Below are 24,474 nucleotides of genomic sequence, written 5' to 3'. Positions count from 1 at the left end.
GGGCTGGTTTGTGTTCCAGTATGTGGTCTATTCTGAAGAATGTTCCATGTGCACTGGAGAAGAATGTATATTCTGATGCTTTAGGATGAAATGTTCTGAATATATCTGTTAAGTCCATCTGGTCCAGTGTGTCATTCAAAGCCATTGTTTCCTTGTTGATTTTTTGATTAGATGATCTGTCCATTGTTGTAAGTGGGGTGTTGAAGTCCCCTACTCTTATGGTGTTATTATCAATGAGTTTCTTTATGTTTGTGATTAATTGATTTATATATTTGGGTGTTGCCACATTTGGCGCATACATGTTTACAATTGTTAGGTCTTCTTGGTGGATAGACCCCTTAATTATGATGTAATGCCTTTCTGCATCTCTTGATACATCAGACAATCTAGACTTTAAAATAAAGACTGTAAGTATGGCTACTCCGTCTGTCTTTTGTTGACCATTAGCATGATAGATGGTTCTCCATACTCTTACTATCAATCTGAAGGTGTCTTTAGGTCTAAAGTGGGTCTCTTGTAAACAGCATATAGATGGATCTTGTTTTCTTATCCATTCTGTTACCCTGTGTCTTTTGATTAGAACATTTAGTCTATTGACATTTACAGTGAGTACTGAAAGATATGAATTTATTGCCATGATGTTGCTTGTAGAGTTGGAGTTTCTGGTGGTGTTCTTTGGTCCTTTCTAGTCTTTGTTGCTTTTGGTCTTTGTTTGTTTTCATCTTTTCTCCCCTCAGAGAGTCCCCCCTTAAAATTTCTTGCAGGGCTGGTTTAGTGGTCACAAACTCCCTTAATTTTTGTTTGGGAAACTTTTTATCTCTCCTTCTATTTTGAATGACCGCCTTGCCACATCATCCCAATTCCTGAGCCTTATTGACAATCTCTAACAATGGGCCTCCGAAGGGCCCCCATTCCTTTGTGTCACCTAGCAGGTTTTCACTTGCTACCGGCTGCATTCTGGATTTGGGGCTTGTTTAGCTAGTAGTAGCAGTGAGCCAGTGCTACTCAGCTGATGCATCAGCATGTCAGGGTGACCAAGAAACCTGAGCAGCCTTGTCCTGCAGCCTCTGTACCTCAGAAGGGACCGAAGAATTTTGGCAGCTTTGAAACAGCAGCTACACCCTGACATGGCTAAATACCCACTTTTGTTGCCCAGACCACATAGGACTTTCAGAGACTTATTGTTTAATTGTGTTTTAGGCATGGAAAAGGGATGTAAGACAGGAAAAATGAAACATGACTTCCATAAATATTACGTGTGAAGTTGCTTTTTTTTCCCCCCCTGACAGCGTGCACCCCTAATTAGCCAGATGGCAAATGTGTAATATTGGCATGATGGCCATCAGCTTAGGTTTTCTGGGACTATCCTAACCTTGAAACACTCTCTCCCATAGTCTTGATTTTTTTGTTCATTAGAAAAACAACTTCTACAGGCCACCCACCTGTCATCTCCCCCCTGGATCTTCTACCATCCCTCCCACTGTATGGATTAACTGTCATTGCTCTTATCTGAGGCCAGTCTTCCTCTAGATTCCATCCCCTTTCATCATCTCAGGAGCACGGTTTCAGAAATTCGTAACTGTATCATCAGTCTTTGCCTTTCCATTGAATCATTCTGATTAGCACACAGTCTTGTTGTTATGTCTCCCCTCTTAAAGAGGAAAAAAAATGCACACTCAAAAATCCTCTCTCCATCTCACTTGCATCCCTCCAACCACTGTTTCATTTCTAGCTCCCCTTTAGAGCAAAACTATTTGAAAGAGTTGAATGGTCTCAGGTCCCTGGTTCTTCACTGCCCGTTCTCTTTTGAGCGCTCCATGCCACAGTAACTGCTGTCAAGGTCACCAAAGACTGCTATGTTGTTGGATCCAGTTGTTTGGTTTTTTTGAAAAACCTCTTGGCAACTTTTTATTTGAAAAACTGTCTTCCCTGTCAGCATTTGACTTCTTGAAATGACCCTCTTCCCTTGGTCTTCAGGACCCCTCTTCACCAGTCAAGCCTTCTTAGTCTCTGTTGCTAGTTTCTTCTCATCCTTAGGATCTAATGTGCTACCACTGAGGGTTGGTGGATGGGGAGGAAAGAGGAGTCTTACGGAGAGGTTTAGTGGTTTGGGAGCTTAAATGTGGTACATGACACTGGAAAGGTAGAAAGAGTGCTTATCCTGAAGAACCTCATCTAGCAGAAATGTTCTCAGAAATGTCAAGCAATAGGGGCAATAACAGATACTTTCGTGTCTTAGAAAAGTCATTTTATATGTTGAAATTTTGTAACAAACTACTTTGGGTTATTATAGATAGAGTAGCCAATTTATTTAAAACAAAAAAGTTACTAGAATGTTTTCAGCTCTAGTTAGCTGATATTTATGTCAATATTAAAAAAAAAATAAAACCATGTATAATAAAGCAGTTAACTTGACTTGTATCAGAATAGATGCAGTCAAATGGCTTTTTTTCAACTCCTGAATCTATGTACTTATTTCAAAGATGTTCTGGAAACATTTTTTGGGACATGGGGAACATTACTCCTAGACAATGTCCATATCAAATACTAGACCCATGCCTATTTGTTAACTTCAAACAGCTTTAACATTTATCTTCTTCACTAGACTTGGCACCAAATGACTTTGTTGTTTAAAAAGATCACAAATGATTTGGGGTGCCTGGGTGGCTCAGTCGGTTGAGCTTTGACTCAGGTCATGGTCTTGGGCATCGTGGGTTTGAGCCCTGCGTTGGGCTCTGTGCTGACACTTCAGAGCCTGGAGCCTGCTTCGGATTCTGTGTCTCCCTGTCTCTCTGCACCTCCCCCGCTCATGTGCGCACAGGCGTGCATGCTCTCTCTCTCTCTCTCAAAAATAAGCATTAAAACCAATTTTTTTTAACTTAACGAATGAATAAAAGAAACCATCTTCAAAGAACAGAGTAAAAGTATGAAAGAAATCCCCTAAATTCTGAAGACCACTTCAAAAATTGGAATTTCAAAAACATTTTGAGCACTGGTACCTTTAGTTTAACAAGTGGTTATAACTTTCCAAGTATATAATTTTCTGTGAAAAGAACATTCATTGTTTTTGTGCTTTTGCATGTGATGATAAAAAAACTGTAAGGTTGATTATTTTATAATCTACATTTGAGGATCTAGAATTGTATGTGGCCTGTAACCCTGTAGTAGTTTTTAAATCCTTCCATTCTTTTGGAGGCAACGGATACATTGTATTTCATAGGTGGTTATGGAGCTACGGCTTTAAATATGAAACGTGATCCTCTACATATTAAAACCAAAGGAGAAGAATTTCCCCTGACTCTGGGCCGGGACGTCTCTGGGGTGGTGATGGAATGTGGACTTGATGTGAGGTACTTCAAGCCTGGAGATGAGGTGAGATCTGCGCGGTCACTCTTCTTTTTCTAAATATACTTCTGAAAGAAGCAAAATGAAATTCCCATATCTGTGTCCTTGACCTTTTTTCTTCTTTTCTTTTTTTTTTTTTTTTTTTAATTTTTTTAGTGTTTATTTATTTTGAGACGGAGAGAGAGAGCAAGCGGGGCAGGGGCAGAGAGAGAAGGAGACACAGAATCTGCAGCAGGCTCCAGGCTCCGAGGTGTCAGCACAGAGCCCGCACGGGGCTTGAACTCACAGAGCCGTGAGATCACGACCTGAGCCGAGGTCAGACGCCCAACCGACTGAGCCACCCAGGCACCCCTTTTTCTTCTTTTCAACAAGTATACTGAACTTTGGCCAGAACCTTCATGTTCTTGGTTCTGTTGTTACATTTTTCACAAACAGTTAAAAAATAGCTTGACTGTTAGGTGCCTGGGTGGCTCAGCCAGTAAGTGTCTGACTCTTGATTTTGGCTCAGGTCATGATCTCCAGGTTTGTGAGATCGAGCCCCACATTGGACTTCACACTGGGCATGGAGCCTCCTAGAGATTCTCCCTCTCCCTCTACTGCTCATGCTCTCGCTCTCTCTCTAAAAAAAATGAAAAAAAAAAAAGCCAAAAAATAGCTTGACTGTACCTGAATTTTCTAAATCTAGTGCTTAAGAATTGCCCAACTTTAAAATATGTAGGATTGGGCTTTTTTTTTTTTGCCCTGGAAGAAGTCTTTAAATGACAGTTTCTACCCTATGGGTTAGATGTTTTAAAATAGCTAAAGTTTGGTATAATAACCTGTCATTTGTCACTTTGAACTTTTATACCAAGAAGTTAACGTGAGCTTATAATAATAGCTAACACTGTTCTAGTTGCTTTTCATAAAATAACACATTTAATCCTAATGAAGTAGGTAGTTAGGCACCATTTACACGATGGGGAAACCAAGCTATAAAGAGGCCCCATGGCTGGTAAGCACGGGAGCCAGAATTCAAGCCCCAGAGACTGTGCTCTTACTAGTACTCTAAGTAGTCAGTAAATACACTAGGATTTACTGGCGTCTGCTTCCAGTGTGGTTGGACTTGATAAATCCAGAATCGTACTACATTTATATTATGTGAAAATAACTCTTTTGCTTGGTATATTGCTGATTTGTGCTTTTTTCACAGGATGGGGTCTGTTACTGGGGAAAACCCTCATGCTGAGCTTTGGTCAGAAAATATGTTTCTAATGAAGTTGTGTGTTTCAGGTCTGGGCTGCAGTTCCTCCCTGGAAACAAGGCACTCTGTCAGAGTTCGTTGTAGTCAGTGGGAATGAGGTAACTCACCAACTCTATGCTGAAATGCCATTAGAAAGTATAAACAAAGACTGACAAATATCTCTGAAATAACTGGTTGTTTTTCAGATCAGGTTTTTGTTTTATGGGTAGTTTTGAAAGAGCTAAGATAGAGAAGAGGGACTATTGAAAGAGTAAAAAAGTATTTCATGTCATTAGTAACACTGCCTGCCAAAGCGGTTCTTTGTCTCCCGTGGAGCAGGGATTTGGAGTGAGATTGAGAAGCCCTGCTGTGTTTCTCAGTTTTACCCAGTATGAGCAGTTGAAACCAAATATACCAAATGGAGCATACTGATTAATCATCAACAGAAGCATGGGAGTATTAGGCTGTTTTAAATAACTTTAAAAACAGTCTAGTCGAATACAGTCAGGTGAGCTTGACGATTTGAATAGAGAGAAAGGGGTTAACATTGAGCAAATTGGCTACAGAAGGCAGGGCAGGAAGGGAAAAGGGGGTATATTACTGAGATCAGAGAAAGTCTGGAAAGATTATCTTGCACTAAATGGGAGTAAAGGAAACAGCTGATCTCAGAAACAAATTAGAATGTGTTTATGAGGGCTCAAGGTTTATTTGGATTTATATCTGGGTATACTCAGGACTAATGGGATTATTGAATGTGGTCTCTTTATGAAGAATTAAGCTGCTTTATCTGATAATGTAGCCTATAAAATATTACTGAACCTCTGTGAGGTAGATTGAGTCATTAGGAGAATATTCCTTAGGGATAATCTTGGAGGAGGGCATGCAGTAAACACTGAACCTGGTAGAATGTTACAGACTTATCTATGAAAGTAGTTGGATTCCTACACAGGTAAAGATGTTTACTTGTGTTCATAGGTTTGCAAGTCATTGCTTATTTTTAACTGCTCTCTTCGAATTTAGGTCTCTCTGAAGCCCAAATCACTCACTCATACTCAAGCTGCCTCTTTGCCATATGTGGCTCTCACAGCCTGGTCTGCCATACACAAGGTTGGCGGCCTGAATGACAAGAATTGCACAGGAAAACGGTAAGTATCAACTGTGACATCTAAACCTCCCTTCAACTCTATTTGTGTCAGGTTGCACTTTCTTGTGTTGATTCTTAGCCCGAGCAAATGGGAATTAAAAATTTTTAAATGGAAACATGTAGGTGAACTTTAGTTGTGTGAATCGCCTAAATAGTGTGATTTCGTATGTGAATCTCTGCAAAGAAGATCCTAGCTTTTATTAGATTCCTTAAAAGTTTTAAGGATCATCTTATACATTTTCTGAAGAATGCTGTGAAGGTGCAGGTGTTTTTGTTTTGTTTTGTTTTCCTACCTCTACTAGGATTTACTCTCTCACTTGCATATTATATTCCAGACCAGATATAAAGGGACTGCAAAACACTGTTGATTATTCTTAAGTTCTCTTAGGCTCAGTGCCTGGCACCCGTTAGGTCAATTCTTGTGCTTCAAAGTGTTTATTGTTTGAGTTAGCAACAGCAGTGAGTAGAAATGTCTTCGGTGTACTTGAGTCCGTATCCAGACCCTGCTACTTTCTAGCTGGGTGGCGCCCTCCGTCACTTCTGTGAGTTTTGTTTTAATGGTTCAATGAGATAACACAAGTAAAACTAGTGGCCCAGATTGTGGCCCATGGAAGGCACTCAGTAAATAGTGGCTGCTGTTATGAGCAATGAGATTGTATTTTTTTGTATTTTAGAAAGTTGGCCCGATAGGGGATACTGATTTTATTTTTTGGTGAGAAAAGGAGAGACTAAGAACCATTTAATGATGGTGATAAAGGAGAGAGCTATAGGTCAATTTTTAATAAGTTAAAATGAGTTTTTTGATTACTAAGAATTGTGCAGGTAAAATAACTATACTTTTCTGAAACCTTACCCTTTACATTTAATGTGTTGGGTTATAAAGGATTGAATTTAATGAAAGCTTAATAGCTGTATTTCTGAAAGCAGTGTGAAGATGATTCATCTAATGAAGTGCTACCCTTTGTTGTAGAATTCATGGCAGGTGTTTACTCTAAAGGTCAATCCTGTTTATTTTTTAACCTTTTGAAGTTACCATTTAGGTCAACTACTTTGTTTAAAGTAAATTAGTCTGGCCACAAAGATTTTTCTAATGGTTTGTTTTCGTTAATAACCTTGCAAAATTCAGGGTTTTTAGACCTTTATTATTACTGTAGGCTCTGCATTGACATTGATGCTTTATTATTTTGTTTTGTTTTGTTCTTCCTTAAAAACATTAGACTTTCTATGCCTGCGTGACCATAAGTGCACTATGGTTAGAGAGCTCTCATTTCTTTTGCCAGTTCAGGGTTCTCCACACATACTTGTTTTTAGTATCTTGAAGACAATTTAGAAACAACTCTAGTTGCCTCTTCTCAGGTACATGGATCCGTGCCCCCATTTTATTATAAGTCTTGTGGGTAATTCCTTGGTACTGCATTGCCTTCTGTTTAAGCAGTAATGGCTTGGAACTGGGGAAATAGAGCCCCAGGTCCTGTTCTCCAACTCTGCTGCCGACTAATGAGGTGACCATGTGCGTGCCATTTCCTGTCTTGCGCAGTTTCCTCCAACGCACTGGGTGTAGGACGGGGCAGGTTGTTAGGGGAGCTCTGAGAAGTGGGAAGTCTTATACCTTCTAAGGCCATTATATTGTATATTCAGTTGGGTGTGTTCGTTGATTTAGCCGCATATTAACCACACTGGAGTGAAATCTACTGTAAAGAGCCTCCCTAGCTCATCTCCTGAATTTCCTGCATCCCCACATACTTGGTGACCTGATCTGTAGCATGCCTTTGTTCCAAGTGGTAATGAGACCTGGCCCCTGGGTGCTCTAGGAAAGTTGTCTACTGAAGTGGTCATAATGGCCCACTTCTCCCACTCCTTATTTGTGGGAATTGAATGAGTGATGTGAGCATCTTAAAGCACTATAAAAAATAATTTTATGTGAAGAAATTCTGACGAGAGTGGGATTTTTACTATACATCAATTCAGAGGTTCCAGTGTCCAGAGTGGCTTTTTTCAGTTTGACTATTCATTGTGAATGGGGGAGCATATTTTAGTGTCTCTAAGCCATAATTATTCTCTATTAGCTGTTGGCATTGAGGCATGTTTTAGTCTGCAGTAAAGCAGGTCAGTGTTTGTTAACAGGGTCTTAATAGTCTGTTTTTCTAACTGGTTAATTAAAAAAAAAAAAAAAAAACACCCATCAGCACCCTGGAAGATTTTATAGGATTTCTTTATAACAAACAGCTTTTTGAAATTAAGACCAAGCTTTCTAAGAGTTCAATGGGTTTACTTTTTCCTTTTTTGTTATATAATTGTATTTCTGCAACAACTGAGCATCAGTTAACCGAGGTAATAGTTTAATATTGATGTCACAAAATGTCATTTATGCCCACACTTTGATAGCACTAGAAAATGTCAGGTGAAGTGATTTTTTTGTTACCAGCCCATCCATAGTTTCTTCATGATTTATTAAGTTGGAAAACATAGATAACCTAGGGCTCTCAAGATGATAGACAGGTTTTAAAAAGTGGTTACACCAGGTATATTTTGAAAGCAGTTCAGTCTGATGTTCTATTTATTGGTAGTGACATGGTACATCTTGCGTACTTCATGCTCTACCTGAAATTCATCTTTTACAGGGAAAGTTGTACTTCACTCTGTTTGACAGAAGTATTAGAAAGTCTTAGAAATTGAACCATTCCTCTTCTACAAAATAAATTTCACTTTTAAATTGTGTATACAATGCAATGAATTTAGGAATGCTTTTCGCTGTTTCTTACCTGATTAGGCTTTTTGACAGTAAAATTTTGTCCTATGATTGTAAATTGTGTGTCTGATTAGTTCTGTTACAGAATTACACAGGCTGCAACTTGAAAAACATCGGGTTTATCCCCCACTATCACTACCACCACTGTGCTTATATCGGTAATAACACCGTTTCCTTCTTTCAGAAGCCTTCTGCCTGTTCTTCACTGGACCACCCACCTATTTCTCCCCGTCTCCGCTCCCGCCACCCCTGTGGAGTTCGGGTTTTCATTTGCACTTGACTGGGTGGTAGGGTTAGAGGGGTAGGGGGAAGAAGAAAGAAACCCTGGCCCTTTACTTGCTCCTTTGTGAAGAAATCTTGGGGCTGGGAGGAAGAGGAGAGGGAGGGTGGAGACTCTGGCTGGTGTGATGCAAATGGATCTTGACTCTGCTTCTGGACCCCCTGGAGCCCCAGGAGGGCTCAATCAAAGAAATAGTAGAAAATTTTCTCCTAGCAATTTGTGTTTTACAGATGAGTTTTCTGGGTGACTAGGATAATATCTTGGGAAGTTGAGAAGTCATTTGCTCCTCAGTGACCGTAATTTAGCTTCCAGCATTGCCATTCAGCTACAGCTGTTCTCACCGGGGTCATAGCTGACTAAGTGGCCAACCAGGTGATCTTTCTCAGTTCTTCTTATCATTTGATCTTCGTGAAGTATATGGCACTGTTAACCACTAACTTAATACTCACTTTTTTCATGGTTTCAGGACACTGGACTCCTTTAGTTTTCTTGCCTTTTTGACCATTTTTTGTAATTTTTAGAGGACCCTTTCTTTCTCCAATCCTTAACTGTTACTGTGTTCCCAGTGTCCACTCCATCATTACTCTCTGTCTCTCGGAGATCTCTCACCTCCTCCCAGCTTCTGTGTATATTATGGAAGCTTGCGGATCTGTTTCTAATGCCAAACTCTCTGCTGAGTTTCAGTTAGATGGCTTCTTCATATTTGAAGCTCACCTGGTACAAAACAAGACTTCCTGACCGTCACCCTGGCTCTTCTCTACATTCCTAATATCCATTAACTGGCATTTCCCTTAAGCCAAAACCTGATACTGTTTCCGAACTCTGCTGCCTCCCCGTCCACAGCACAACTCATTGTTCATGTCCTGTAAAATTTAGGATGGTTATCAAACTGGGAAAAATGTCTTCCGAGTTTCGTTAATGTGGGAGCTCTAAGATTTCTAGGGAGTCCAAGTTTTCTCATGCAGTGAGTAAGCCTCAAATGCTTTTGCATTTTAATTGACAGCCCTCATTTGTTAGTTTGGTGGTGTTGTCTTCCTGGTAGCAGTGTTAAATGACAAAAATAATACAGTGTGCTAGTGCATTTATCCTGTGTTCAAGGGGAAACAAGCCATAGATTGGGGAGCACAGTGCCTCTCAAGCAGGGGAGCATTCTCCCTGAAGGATTTTGGGCAGGAGCGAGTTTCACAGAGCATTGGAAGAGGCAGCACGGAAATGGCGTGGTTGGCCAGGAGGTCAGTGATTTCCTGATAAAGTTAGCAGGGCCTATTTCTTAGTAAGGTCAGCTAGCTAAAGCTGAGTTGGAGGATTGTGATCAGTGTTTGGTTTCCTTGACAGTGATGCATTCTTTGTAAGGGCAGACTTACTTAGGTTTAGATTTGACGTGGACCAGGCCTTGGGGTAGCCTCCATTTTGTGGGTCCTGATCTAAGAATTAATGTATTAGTGGTGTGTTGTAAGTTTTTACATGTCTTCTAATTGGAGGAACTTTGTACAGACTAGCTTCTGGTTCTGCACATCTCAAACCTTTAACCATTTTTCTCCTTCACTACTTGCATAATCCAGTGCCAGCTACTGTGATACGTCCCTCTTATCATAATAAGACAACAGGTTCTTGATGCTTTGTTGTGCTAAATTGGTGGGAAGTAGGAGTATTCCTGGAAGGCATTCCTTAAGCAGGAAACAGCCTGCCATAACTTAACTCTACTCAGAAAGGACTTTTAACTGCATCGCAAAATGTATTTCCAAATGCGCTTCCCTTCCCTTTGGGCTAGCATGTCCTGAACCCTGTTAGTTCCCTGGTTCCCTTCAGCCAAATCTCGTGTTACCGGTCAAGAGGGGAAGTGTAAAGGAGGGTGTAGAAATGGAAAGAGACAGAAATTTTAATGGATTGTAGTTACTACAGGAGGAAAAATCATTTCCCTCTACCTGAGTTCTCTGCTGAGACCTCTGTAATAAAACATTAACAAGAGAAACACAGTTTATTAATGTGTATGCCACATATTAATGAGGTATAATTAGAGGAAAATGAGGAACTCAAATGGGTAGCTTAGAATTCAGACTAAAAAAACTCTTCAGCTAAAGACGGAAGAGAGAAACGTGGGGGAAGGCTTTTGTGAAGAGGTTACCAGGAAAAGCAAGGTAAAATTTGTTGTACAGATTGAAGTTGGTGCCTCCTCCACGGATAAGAGTCTAAAGTTATCTCTAGGGATTAACCTGTGTCTTCCTGGTAGCTAGAAGAGGAGGTATGCCTTTGTAAATTTATGTCCTTAGGAAAACAGGGGAAGGGCAAAGAGCTTTCTTGGATCTGCTGCTTCTTAACTGCCTTCAGCTCAAAATAATCCTTATGCCAAAGGTGGTATATTTGGGGGCAACATATTCTGCCTCTTCGTTAGCATATGTCATTTGCAAATTTTACAAAAATCTGTGTCTATGCAGATATTTTGCTAGGGGTTCATCTCAGGGCCTTTGTAAGGAAAGGGCCTGGAGCTAAAGCTTCATTGGTTCTGCTAAGAAGGAAAATAGGGTTTTCTTCTAGTCTAAGTTCTTGCCTGGGGCCCCTTGTAAACAAAAGACAGATTAAAAAGGGAAAAAGCACACACATTTGAGCTTTACATGACCTGGGACCTTCATAAGGAAATGAAGATCTCAAGAAATGGTTAAACCTGAGTGTTTTTATGCTACATTTGATGAGTGAAGAGTCTTTTAAAAAAAAAAAAAAAGTGACAGGACAAATGGTATGAGCTAAGCATAATCAACTTGGAAATTTTAGCAAGGCCTATCCGTTGGGATTCCTCTCTGTACCTTTCTGTCTTGGAGATAAGGATGTCCCTTTCCTCCAGGTATAGGAGCACACCTCTCACATGAGGGTCTTGTGACCTGCTTCAGGGAAGAAGGTCAGGGAGTCCTTCCTGTATATGCTGTTTCTCAACTTCCATTAACTTAAAATATTCAACATGCCAACATGCCATTTTTGGGGGTGATGTGTCCTGAACCCTGCCAGCTCTGTGGTAAATTTTTCTCTGACCAACCATGCTCCTTTTGTCTCTTATCCGTCGTATTGTTGCCATCATAAACATTCCTTCTTCCCATCTTCCTTTTTTCTCTCTGTTCTACACCAGATTGAAGGAACCAGTGATTTGGGATGGTTTCCACTGCCTGTCCCATTTGGGGAGATGTGTTCCTGGTACCTCTGGTTGAACTTCTGAATTTCATTACCACAGAATCATTGTTATAATATTTTATGAGGTTCTTGGTCCATTATGGGTTAGCTAAGCCTTACTAAATGGCTACCCTGGGCACCTTGCTAACATATATAAATAGCTTTGTTTTCATGGGAAAATGTGTTTAAAGTTCCAAACAACTAATTCACACATGAACTCTTCTGCAAATTGGGGAATGTCTACATGAATTACAGAGGCTTAGAAGAGGACACACAAATCTAGGCTATCTTTGGCTGAGTGTGGTTAATTTGTTTTGTAGTTCTACTTATTCAAATTAAGTTTCTCACTTTAGGAAGTAAATTTAGCATGTTTTGCTATATAACCTTTTTTCCCCTAGATTTAAAAGCATGAGAAATAAATGAGATTATAACCTTTTTAGCATCATCCCTAGTTTTTATATTAATTTAATCAAAAAGTTTTTTAATGTTTATTTATTTTTGAGACAGACAGGGACAGACTGCGAGTGGGGGAGGGTAGAAAGAAGGAGACACAGAATCGAAGCAGGCTCCAGGCTCCAAGCTGTCAGCGCAGAGCCTGACACAGGGCTCGAACTCACAAACTGCAAGATCATGACCTGAACCAAAGTCGGACACTTAACCAACTGAGCCACCCAGGCGCCCCTATATTAATTTAATTTTATCTGATTTGATTTAATTTAATTTAATTTTAGAGTGCGAGTCGGGAAGAGGGGCAGAGGGAGAAAGAGAATCTCAAGCTGAGCTTGAAACCTGATGTTGGACTCAGTCCCACAACCCTGAGATCATGAGCTGAACTGAAATCAAGAGTCAGACGTTCAACTGACTGAGCCACCCAGGCGCCCCATCATCATCCTTAGTTTTTAAAGACCATTTGTTTCTGCTTATGGAAGAGCTAGCCATATTTAAGTCATCTTTGTTCCTGAGCCATTAGGACTTTAAATAGAGGGCACTCTAATCTTGCAACGTGGCTTTACCCCCCCCACTCCCACAAGCACATTGTCTAGGGAGAATCATGAAGGTCATATACTTCTATGTTAGAAAAATGGGGAAAGTAAATATAAGCTTAAATAAGATGGAAAAAGCCAATTTTTCTTTTTTGTGGACTCCTAGGGTGATCATCATTTCCCAGATGAATCTGAGGCATGCAGGTTCAATTAGTGAGAATTAGGACTAGAACCCAGGTCTCTAGATCCCCAGTCCTGGCCTTTTGATTTCTGGGGCTAAGCCAGGATATAGAAATTTGAAAGCTTATTCCTTGTTTCTGGATCTCTGTTTTGTTTCATATATTTTTTATTTGCAAGGCAGTTTGGGTGTTGATGCCTTACCTCATCAGGCTGTAATACTGAAAATGTGATTGTAGATGACTTAGATGCCCAAATACAGTAAAAAGTGACTCAGTCATGGAAAAGAAGCCAACATTGACTTAGTACCTTAATGTATGTTTAGGCGGAATTCAGAGATTAGGCAGAGGTGACAGGGAAAATCAGGTTGTAGGGCTTAAGAATGCATATGCAGTGTAATAATTATTCATACTTTCTCCTGTATTTTTATCTCTGCCAGAGTGCATGCAAATCCCACTGACTTCAAAGAAGAGCTTCACATGTGAACTTAGGAAGTAAGAGAGGAACGTGATTAAAAATCTTGGCCATTTTGAATTATAGTGCTTTTTCCAAATAGAGTATTTCCTGGGTACTTGCTCTATACAATAAGCAATATTCTTCATTCGGCAAATAGACTTCTACTTCAGCGAGGCTTGAATATATAGTGTGACCATTGTAGCAAGCTGGGTAGAAAGTGTTTCTGCTGTATAGCACTTCAGTGAAGGGCCACTGGGGGTAAGCAACAGCGGTGCTTTTCCCTTTGTATTGAAAGTGCTTTGAAGAGTACAAGAATAGTTAGTTCAGCCACAGGACTTCAAACCATGGAGGACTAACCGACCTATTGCTGGCCTTGAAAATTCATTTTGCCTACTGTCCTTTTTTGAGACTTTGAAGAAAAGTGCAGGCCCTGATTGAATCTGCACAAAACATGGAGTTTGCAGGACCAGAGAATGCTGTGTCCCTAGGTCTTCTTTACAAGCTGATTGTGGCATTCCAACGGGCTTGCGCCTTGCCTGTTTTGCACTTGGAGGTGCCATCAAGTGGCAATATCAGGAACTGAAGCTGCTGTTGTAGAACCACTCCCTCTTCTGCCAAGCAGTGCTGTGAAACAACATTTTTGCTTTTTAATTTGGAGGAATGAGGCTGCTGTGGATCAAGAGTTATGGGGAGGCGATCAGCTGACAATAATAAGGTTGGAGATGTATCTGGCAGTTGGATCCTTAAGCAGCCATTATGTTTGGTATCCTCTTTTGTTTGTTCATTTACTTTGAGAGAGAGCGAGAGTAGGGGAGGGGCAGAGAGAGAGGAGAGGGAGTGAGTCCCAAGCAAGCTCCACACTGCCAGAGCAGAGCCCAAGTGGGGCTCAAACTCATGAACCATGAGATCATGATCTGAGCCAAAATCAAGAGTCTGATGCTTTACTGACTGAGCCACCCAGGTGTCCCTGGTATCCTCTTAATACAGCATTCCCAGGGAGAGAAGTAGAAATGAATTTCAAACTTTTCTTTACTGGAAGAAATTTTAATGCAGTCTTCCAAATATCAGAGTGATTCCCTCACTTGAGGTAGTAGCAATTGTTGCCTTGATTGTAAGATAAACTGCTGATGTGGATGATATTTGACGTCAAGAAACATCAGGCATTTGTTATGCCCAGGGTAGTATGCCCAGTGCTTCATAATACGTGCTCTCTGCCCTCAAAGCCTTCCAGAATAGCTTGGGAAGCAAGCATATGGGTGAAAGTTAACATCATGGCAAATGCCAAATGCATAACATTGGGGCTTTTTTTTAGGGGTGTAGGAAAACGGATTTGGCTGCAAGGGCAGGGACACTTGAGCAAGCAGTAAAGGCATTTGAGAGTTTGAGGAATAGGCCAGTATGCATAGGACTTGAGCATAAGAGTGAGGGGACCAGGGTAGCTGAGAGAGTTCTATTTAGGAAATAGAAGTCAGAGTTGAGATAAAGATTAGACTGTGAAGAATTTACATGAATGTTTGACTTACCACATTTCCATAAAAATGGGCCAGAATAACAGAATATTTCATGGATGAATTAATTTTTGGATATGTCTGTGAGGCAGTTTTAATGCTTCTCATTCTTCCTCCGTTTAGGAAGTACTCAAGCTATTAAATGTATGAAGTGTAGGATTTTAGAGGAGTTTGTCTTTGAAGGTTTTTTTTCCCCTTCTGTGCACTTTATAATTCTTTGAAAATTAAAAGTAATTTCTCTAGAAGGAACACAATTAACAAGGAGACTGATTTTAATTACATTTAATAGTATTGCTTTCAAAGGGAATAGCTGGCTCAGAAATTTTAGTAGTAACTTTTAAGATCTAAAGGGTGACGAACAGCCTTCTGTGATTTGGGTAAGAGAGGAAAACATAAAATGAAACTCGGGTTAGGATTATAGACAGAATGCATGTCCCGAGATCCTGTGTACTTGCTAGAGGCAGGTGGCAAAATTCTCTGCAGTTTCTAGCTGCCAAGTCAAAGAGGGACTGACATAGTTTGGGCAACCGGAGGTGAGAGAGAGGAAGTCCTTTTGGGTTGAGACCAAACTGATAGGAACCCAGGATTGGCGTGTTAAGGGCAGTGAGAGAAGTGTAGAATCCAAACCCCAAAATAGCAAAATGATCCGGGATGTTAGATGGTATCCGTGGCCATAAAATGAAACCGAAGGTAGGATAGGAGCGAGACAGGGCGAGGGAGAGAGCCTGGAGGATGTAAACTCCAAACTGAACACCCTTGGTCTAGAAGGACAAGAGGGCTACACTAAGCAAATGTAGTAAAACCCTGGAGCCCAAGGTTGTTTGTGCTGATAGGACAGATTCATCTGCTTTAATAGGAAGCCAAATTGAGGATAAGATTGATTTCTATTTATGAAAGTTGATGAGCTTGTCGGGACATGTCTGAACAAAAGACATTCTACTTTGGCAGGAATGTGGTCAGGAATGTGATTTTGTTCTTAGAGAGCTACTGAATCTAACACACTGAAAGGATCCCATAGCTCCCTCTTACAGAGAAAGTTATGATAATTTTAGCCTGAAAAAATTGTAAGGCATATGTTACCAAGAACTGTTTGAGACACTTAAAAAAAAAATACAATATGTGGGTATTTTTGGTGTTTGATATTTTTGGTATTTGTTATTCTTAGTAGAGAGTTCATAGAATGTTTAACTTTAAGCATTTATAGATTCTTGGTGAGCCTAAAATGAAAATCCTTATGTGATATAACCTTGGGAAGCTGAATGACTTTATTTGCTTTGAGCCAGTTCATATTGAAAACCTCTTGTTTATTTATCCCATTATGTTGACCTAATATTTTCATTAATTGTAGTTTCTTTTGCATTACAGTGTTTTAATCTTGGGTGCTTCAGGTGGAGTTGGTACTTTTGCTATACAGGTAAGACAGTTTTTTTAGTTTTGTGAATAGGAAGATTATTTTCATGAATTTATAAGTTCACACGTTATAAATTAGTTTTTTAAGGCTGAGAGAAAGATAGGTTCAGTAAATTCATTGTAATTTCAGCTTGCTTTTCTAAGAAGGAAATTTCCTAATGTAGAAGGAAGCATTAACCTCTCTAGTGGTTTAATACATGAGTTAGTTTACTGATGTCCTCTGTAACAAATGTAGGAAAGCCATTTGGAAGGAAGACTGGGGACAATGCAGGTGGATGGAAGTTTGCAATTTGGTAGAAACTGATAAGCTGATTCTAAAATGTATATAGAAATGAAGTAGCCAAAATACTGTAAAGATGGCATTATTTCCCCAAAGTGATCTATAGATTCAATGCAGTCCTATCAAAATGGCAACTGCCTTTTTTGCATACATGAACAAGCTGATCCTACAATGCGTATGGAATTTCAAGAGACCCCAAATTGACAATCTTGACAAAGGACAAAGTTGGAGGATGTACATTTCTCAATCTTAACACTTACTACACAACTACAGTAATCAAAACAATGTGATACTGGCATAAAGATAAACATACGGATCAATGGGATAGAATTGAACATCCAGAAATAAAACCATACATCTATTGTCAATTGATTTTTTTTTTTTTTTTTTTTTTAACTAGGGTGGCAATACGGTTAAATAGGGAAAAGAATAGTGTTTTCAGTTAATGGTTCTGAAACAACTAGATATCCACATGCAAAAGAATGAAGGTGGACTCCTACCTTACATCATATGTGAAAACTAACTCAGCCTGGGTCAAAGACGTAAGCATAAGAGCTAAAACTATTGAACTTTTAGAAGTAAACAAGAGTAAATCTTCATGACCTTGGATTTGGCAACAGATTTTTTGGTATGACACCAAAAGCATAAGCACCAGAAGAAAAAAAAAAAAAAACCAGATAAATTGGACTTCATCAAAATTAACGGTTTTTGTGACTCAAAGACAACATTAAGAAAGGAATAAGTCAACACACGGGGAGCAAATATTTGTAAATCATTTCTCTAATAAGGGTATAATACCCAGAATATATAAAGAATTCTTACAACTCAACAAAAGACATTCCAGTTAACAAATTAGCAAAGGACTTGAATAGCCTTTTTTTTTTTTTTTCCAGAGAAGATCTACAAATGGCCAGTAAGCCCATGGAAGGATAGTCAGCATCATTAGTCATTAGGGAAATGCAAATGGAAACCATAGTGAGGTACTACTTCACACCTACTAGGATGGCTATTGAAAAAAAGAAAACAGAAATGGCCATGTTGATCAGGATGTAGAGAAACTGAAACCCTTGTACACGCTAAGGGAAATGTAAAATGCTGCAGCTGCTATGGAAGACAGTTTGGCAGTTCTTTAAAATGTTAAACATATAATTGCCATAAGACTTAGTAGTTCCAGGGGTGCCTGGGTGGCTCAGGTGGTTAAGCTTCTAACTCATGGATCTTAGCTCAGGTCATGATCTCATGGTTCATAAGATTGAGCCCATAGTTAGGCTCTGTGTTGACAGTGCAGAGCCTGCTTGGGATTCTCTCTCTCTCCCTCTGTCTCTGCCCCTGCCTCTGCCCTGCTTGCACACACATGTGCACGCTCGTTCTCTCTCTCAAAATAAACATGAAAAAAAAAAAAGACTTAGTAGTTCCATTTCTAGGTATATACCTGAGAGAAATGAAAACATATGTTCAGACAAAACCTTGTACACAGATGTTCATAGCAGCATCCATATTCATAGTAGCCAAAGAGCGGAAACAACCCTAATGTCTATCAATTGATGGATAAAGAAAATGTGGTAGATACATACACAGTGAAATATTATTCAGCCATAAAAAAGGATGAAGTTCTGCATTATACAACGTTGATCAGCCTTCAAAACATTATGCTAAGTGAAAGAATCCAGACACAAAAGGTCACATTTTGTATTGTTCCATTTATATCTTATCCAGAAGCAGCAAATCCATAGAGATAGCAGATTAGTGATGCCAAGCGTTGGGGAAGGAAGGAATGGGGAATGACTGCTTAATGGGCATGGGGTTTATTTTTGAGGTAAGGAAAATGTTCTAGAAGTAGACAGTGGTGATGGTTGTTCAATGTTGTGAACATACATAATGAATTGTACACTTTAAAATTGCTAACATGTTGAATTTTATGTTTCTATCTGAACTTTACCTCAAACAGAAGAAAACAAAACAGTGCCCTGAGCTTCCAGGAACAGGTTGGCACCTAGTGGCTGCTCCCATTATGGTTGAATGTGTAACTGACCGGCTCCTGAGGGAGGGGGCTTGATTATTGAGCCTCCCTCAATGTGCAGGGAGAGGCCCTTTCTGCAATATGGGGCTAGTGAGCATATTCAGAGGATCGGCCACATCACTTTCCAGAAGGGAGACTTCGGGTGCTATGCTCTCCCACCCAGACCCCACCTCAGATCTTTTGAAGACCCAGATAGTGGTGGAAGGTTTCATCTACGTGCTAACTAAATTAGGGGAAGGGGAGAGGACTGCTAGGAGATGCACACGTTGACTTCTTTTTAAGTCGGATGTAGGTTAATGAATAACTAAATGGAAGAAAGGAAAAGGAGAGAGGGTGGGAGGAAAAGAGAAATACCATATCCTGCTGGTTAGCGCGTAAATTGGTACAGGCACTTGGGAAATCACTGGGTAGCATCTAGTAAATCTGAATGTATGTGGCCTTATGGCAACCCAAAATATCCACCTTTATGAATATACTCTGCAATTATATGCACTGTTAACATGCATGTACCAGAATTATAGATATTATCTCCCACTGGAAACCACTCAAATGTTCATCAACAGTAAAATGGATAATTTGTGGTATAGTCTTACATTGGAATATTATATAATCATGAAAACTATAGTTGCACACAGTGAAGTACATGAATCTTATGAACAGCATATTAATGAAAGAAGTCAGACAGCCAATTCGATTCTGTTTAATGACCTTCAAGAACAGGTTAAACTAAAGAGTGTTAGGGAGTAAGACTCTAAAAAATAAAAAAATAAAAAGGGTCATGTAATAGTCTGGATGGTAGTATTACTTTTGAGGGAGTGAGGGGGCTTTGATTGGGAGGGAGAAAGTTAGGAGGCTCATAAGCATGATGTGTGATCCAGGTCTTAATATGGAGTGATGCTTACAGTATTGTTTGCTTTGTAATAATTTGTTAAGCTATGCATTTAAATTCCATACACTTTTCGGTGTTACATTTTACAACAAAAATACTTTTTAAAATTTCTTTTAAATGTTTTTTTGAAAGAGGGAGAGAGAGAGAGACAGACAGACAGAGTGTGCATGGGAGAGGGGCAGAGAGAGAGGGTGACACAGAATCCGAAGCAGGCTCCAGGCTCTGAGCTGTCAGCACAGAATCTGACACGGGGCTTGAACCCACAAACCACAAAGTCATGACTTGAGCTGAAATAGCATGCTTAACCAACTGAGCCACCTAGGCGCCCCATAACAAAAATATTTTAATTAAATAAAAACAGTAATAGGAAAGTATCAAGGTTTGATCTCATACAAAGTTATTATGAGAATAAGGAATAGAAGAACATATCTGCAGATGATAACAGCACATCAGAAAATATGCCCACAGGACAGATCAAATGTAACCTATGATTTCTAATTTTTTTTTTTAAGTAGACTCCACATCTAATGTGGGACTTGAACTCACAACCCTGAGATTAAGAGTCCTATGCTCTACCAAACTGTGCCAGCCAAGTGCCCCCAAATATAGCCTACAATTTCAAAACAGCTTTAAAAAATTAAAAATATACAAGACATGAAAAAACAAACAAACAAAACAGACTTGGAAAAACTTGGGGAAAAATGTAAAAATAAACCAAATTATTTAGCAATGAAGACTAAACTAGAAGGAATTCAGTAGCATCAAACACAATCCATAATGCTGCCATAAATAGAAATAGAATGTGCAAAATAGGAAAAAGTTTAAAACCCAAAAGAAAACAAGTAAAACAAATTCAAGAGATAGTATCAAATATTGAAGAGAGGAAAGGCGACTGATATGTGGACAGTAGGAATCTGTGAAGAGGAAAACCAAAACAAGGGAATCGAACAAATACTAAAATCTGTAATTCAAGAAACTTCTTTATTTTCCTGAAATTAGATTATTTGAAACTATATATTACATGACCACAGCACTTCTCTAAGGACAGGGTCCTAGAATGAGCAATATCAAGGAAAATCCTAGTAGAATTACTGGCTTCTAAAGAAAAAAAAAAAAACAACAAAAAACCTTGGGACAGGGACACCTTTAAAAAAAAAGTCACTTCTGTGAAATTTTTTACTTCTGAGAAGTAAAAATTAGATTAGCATCAGACTTTTTGACGGTGATGTTGTAGTGCCAGGGGGAAGGATGGAGTAACGTGTTTAGTATACCCTTGCTTGCGTGTCTTCAGACTATACTAACCTTTTTTTTAATGTTTATTTTTAAGAGAGAGAAAATGAACACCAGTGGGGGAGGGGCAGAGAGAGAGAGAGAGAGAGAGACAGAATCGGAAGCAGGCTCCAGGCTCTGAGCTGTCAGCACAGAGCCCGACGTGGGGCTCAAACTCATGAAGCATGAGATCATGACCTGAGCCGAAACTGGACACTTGACTGGCTGAGCCACCCAGGTGCCCCAGACTATACTAACTTTATATACAGCCAAACTGGCCTTCATGTAAAAAGATCACATAGGAACTATTAATAACTTGTAAGAACTTGGAGAATATGTTCTTACCCCTTTCGGAGAAATCTAGAGCATGAACTTCTGACAACTGAAATGACTGGTGAGATATCAAATTAAGGACTGGTGGGAAATGTTAAATGTAAATGTATCTGTAGAACTAAAACTAAGGGCTTAGAAAGAGTGCATTGTGTAAAAGCCATATGCTCTGATGAGGCAAATACAACACAACTCTTTTTTAAAAGAGGGGGAAAACTGGAAGAGCATATATTAAAATTGTAATGCTTTCATTAATCAGGTCATTAGTGTTAGTAATAATAAATAATGTTAGTACTCAAAGACTTATGCGTATAATGTACAGTAAAAAAAAAAAACCAAACCAGGTATTTATGGTATATTTTAATTGTCGCGCCTGTGTCTTTGACAGCCAGGATTTTATGTGTGGAAGAAAGGAGATACAGGTAAAACAGGAAAGCAGTTAAGTAGGAGCTTTGTAGTCCTGAATTTGAATTGGAGATCTCAATAGGAACTCAAGAGATACTTTGTGTAAAGCTATCTCTTGATAGATCATTGCTCATGAAAATAATACAGGACTTCTTGGAGAAACGCAGATTCTAGATCTAGGACACGAAATGTACAATAATGAGTCTAGAATATATGAAATAGCAGAGAAACTATCAAAAACTACTTGAGTTGTGTCAAAAAAGACTTGGGAGCTGAGGTGCCTGGAGGGCTCAGTTGGTTAAGCATCCAACTTCGGCTCAGGTCATGATCATGCGGTTCACGCATTCAAGTTCTGCATCAGGTTCTCTGCGTCAGTGGGGAGACCGCTTTGGATCATCTGTCCCCCTCTCACTTTGCCCCTCCCCCGCTTGTGTGTGTGCTCTTTCTCAAAAATAAACATTAAAAAAAAAGACATAGGAGCCAACTTGAAGACACTAAGATGTGACAATTTTAGCTTCAACAATAGTTATACAGTGGATTAAAATCCTTCAGATACATGACTTAATATATATTTTTTAAATGGTCACCTTTGGGAAATGATAGGAAAGCAATTTATTTTATAAACTGGTAAAGGAGAAACAATTATTTTTCTTACCTATCCTATATGAACTGTATACCTGAGTAAGCAAAATTTATATATGAGGGGAGATGTTTCTTGATGATAGTATTCCAAGTACTAAATGAAAAAAGAATTAGAATATCACTATTTTACAACCACCATTAAATAACTGCTAAGATCTTCAGAAGAGCAATAACCAGACATTATGTGCCTCTTACGATTTTGCTAGCCTCTATGCATAGTCTTGTAAGGAGATTGGAAGAGAACACAGAGACAAAGCAGCATGTGGAATTGCCCCATGAGTGTGCAATAAGAAGTTCCAGACTGTGGGAAACTCTACAGGTCAGATGGCCTGGATTCTTCCACAAATAAATTATAAGAAAGTGAAGGGCTAAAAGAGGAGCCCATAGTTTAAAAAGAGAGACTTAAAAGACCTCCTGTTTTTAAAATGCATAATACTGAACTGAAGTGTCTAGGGAATGCATATTTGGGTGATAAAACTATTTAAAAAAATTTTTTTTAACGTTTTTTATTTATTTATTTTTGAGACGGGGAGAGACAGAGCATGAACAGGGGAGGGTCAGAGAGAGGGCGACACAGAATCTGAAACAGGCTCCAGGCTCTGAGCTGTCAGCACAGAGCCCCACGCGGGGCTCGAACTCACGGACTGCGAGATCATGACCTGAGCCGAAGTCGGCCGCCTAACCGACTGAGCCACCCAGGCGCCCCTAAAACTATTTTTTATAATGGAAGGAGATGATTACTTTAAATACCATGATAATGGTGGCTTCTTAGAAGGGAGGCTGGGCACCTGAAAGAGGTTGTAGAATGCTTGCCACATCCTCCCTCTTTATCTGAGTGGGGTCTACCTTCTAGGCATTTTCTACACATGTGTTTTATTTGACATAATCCTTTTTTAAAGCTAAAACTGTTTTTAAAAGTCTTTAATAGTGTTCAAAGATACTAGATAGTTCTAAGTGGGAGAGGAAAAACTAGGAATTTGAGAAAAAAAAATTACTGAACTGTTTCAACATGAGACATATTCTTCCTGAGGATTTAATACACATATTAAATGCTTAGAACATAATTTCATTTTTCCTTAACACTTTTTTAAGATGGATACTGGATATTCATCTTGGATTATGTTTTGCACCTACTTTAGTTTGGGGCTTTCTGCTGACAGCAACATATCCTTATGCTCAAGTATTTCTGTTTATAGCTCATGAACGTCGTAAAGTTGTATATGAGGTCACTCCTAAATGTTTTAATTCCCCTCAGATTTCCAGGGCATATAAACCCTTGGTCAGTATTGCTTTGGAAAAGTGAGAAGTTAGATAAGATTATGGATGGCCTTAAAATTCTTTGTTTAGTTTTTGTATTTAACAGGTATTTATTAGTACCTGTGTATGTCACAGAGTAGGGATTCAGTGGTGAACTCAATAAACACAGATCTCTTATCTTCTAATGAACCTTTGCAACTCATAAGGAAAGCTCAGGAAGTTGATACTTGGGACAGGATTGAGAAAACAGCTGATCTGTTATGACCTATGATCATCAGCACAAAAATTACTCCATGAACTTCAAACAACTATTCTTAGGCTGCTAATTCTGTGAAATTGTCATTGTAGAAAAGAACAGCAATTTCAGAGCAGGATGCTTTCTGTATACTTAATCTTAAATAACATTAAAATTCAGTTCTTTTTACTTAAGTCTGCTTGCTCCTTATTTTAAAATATAAGGCATCTTCATTTAAATCCTGAGAACCATTTTTACTCCAAAAGAGAGGACATGACCCATGTTTTGAAGATAAAATGGCCATATATTTTTTTAACTTTTATTTATTTTTGAGAGACAGAGGGAGACAGAGCATGAGCAGGGGGAGGGGCAGAGAGAGAAGGAGACACAGAATCTGAAGCAGGCTCCAGGCTCTGAGCTGTCAGCACAGAGCCAGATACGGGGCTAGAACTCACTTAACTGTGAGATCATGACCTGAACCAAAGTCGAATGCTTAACTGACTGAGCCACCCAGGTGCCCCTAAATGGCCATATTTTCTTCCACCTCTATTCAAGAGTACTTTTCATTAATTATCTAGTACCTGATAGCTGGTTGCTGTTTCGGTATCGCTGTCTGACTCAAGACTATACCAGCACTTACTAGAGATGCAGATGAAGAGATGTTGCATTTTTATGTTGTGGACATATTTAAAATTGTCATTTTCTAAGGACATGTGA

General features: G+C 39.3%; 1 protein-coding gene across 1 annotated transcript in view; it reads left to right on the top strand.

Moving 5' to 3' along the window:
* The window catches only part of RTN4IP1 (reticulon 4 interacting protein 1), a 49,467-nt gene that overhangs the window by 7,735 nt on the left and 17,258 nt on the right, over window positions 1–24,474 (top strand). Inside the window, exons 3-6 of the mRNA XM_030316055.1 lie at window positions 3,221–3,372; window positions 4,615–4,683; window positions 5,585–5,709; window positions 16,386–16,434. Of these exons, the coding sequence (XP_030171915.1) occupies window positions 3,221–3,372; window positions 4,615–4,683; window positions 5,585–5,709; window positions 16,386–16,434 (395 nt within the window). The remainder of the gene's footprint in view (window positions 1–3,220; window positions 3,373–4,614; window positions 4,684–5,584; window positions 5,710–16,385; window positions 16,435–24,474) is intronic.

Source organism: Lynx canadensis, chromosome B2 (genome assembly GCF_007474595.2).
Source record: "Lynx canadensis isolate LIC74 chromosome B2, mLynCan4.pri.v2, whole genome shotgun sequence".
Lineage (NCBI taxonomy): Eukaryota > Metazoa > Chordata > Mammalia > Carnivora > Felidae > Lynx > Lynx canadensis.
Note: the sequence above shows the minus strand (reverse complement) of the source record. Positions and strands in the feature narration are given on the sequence as shown.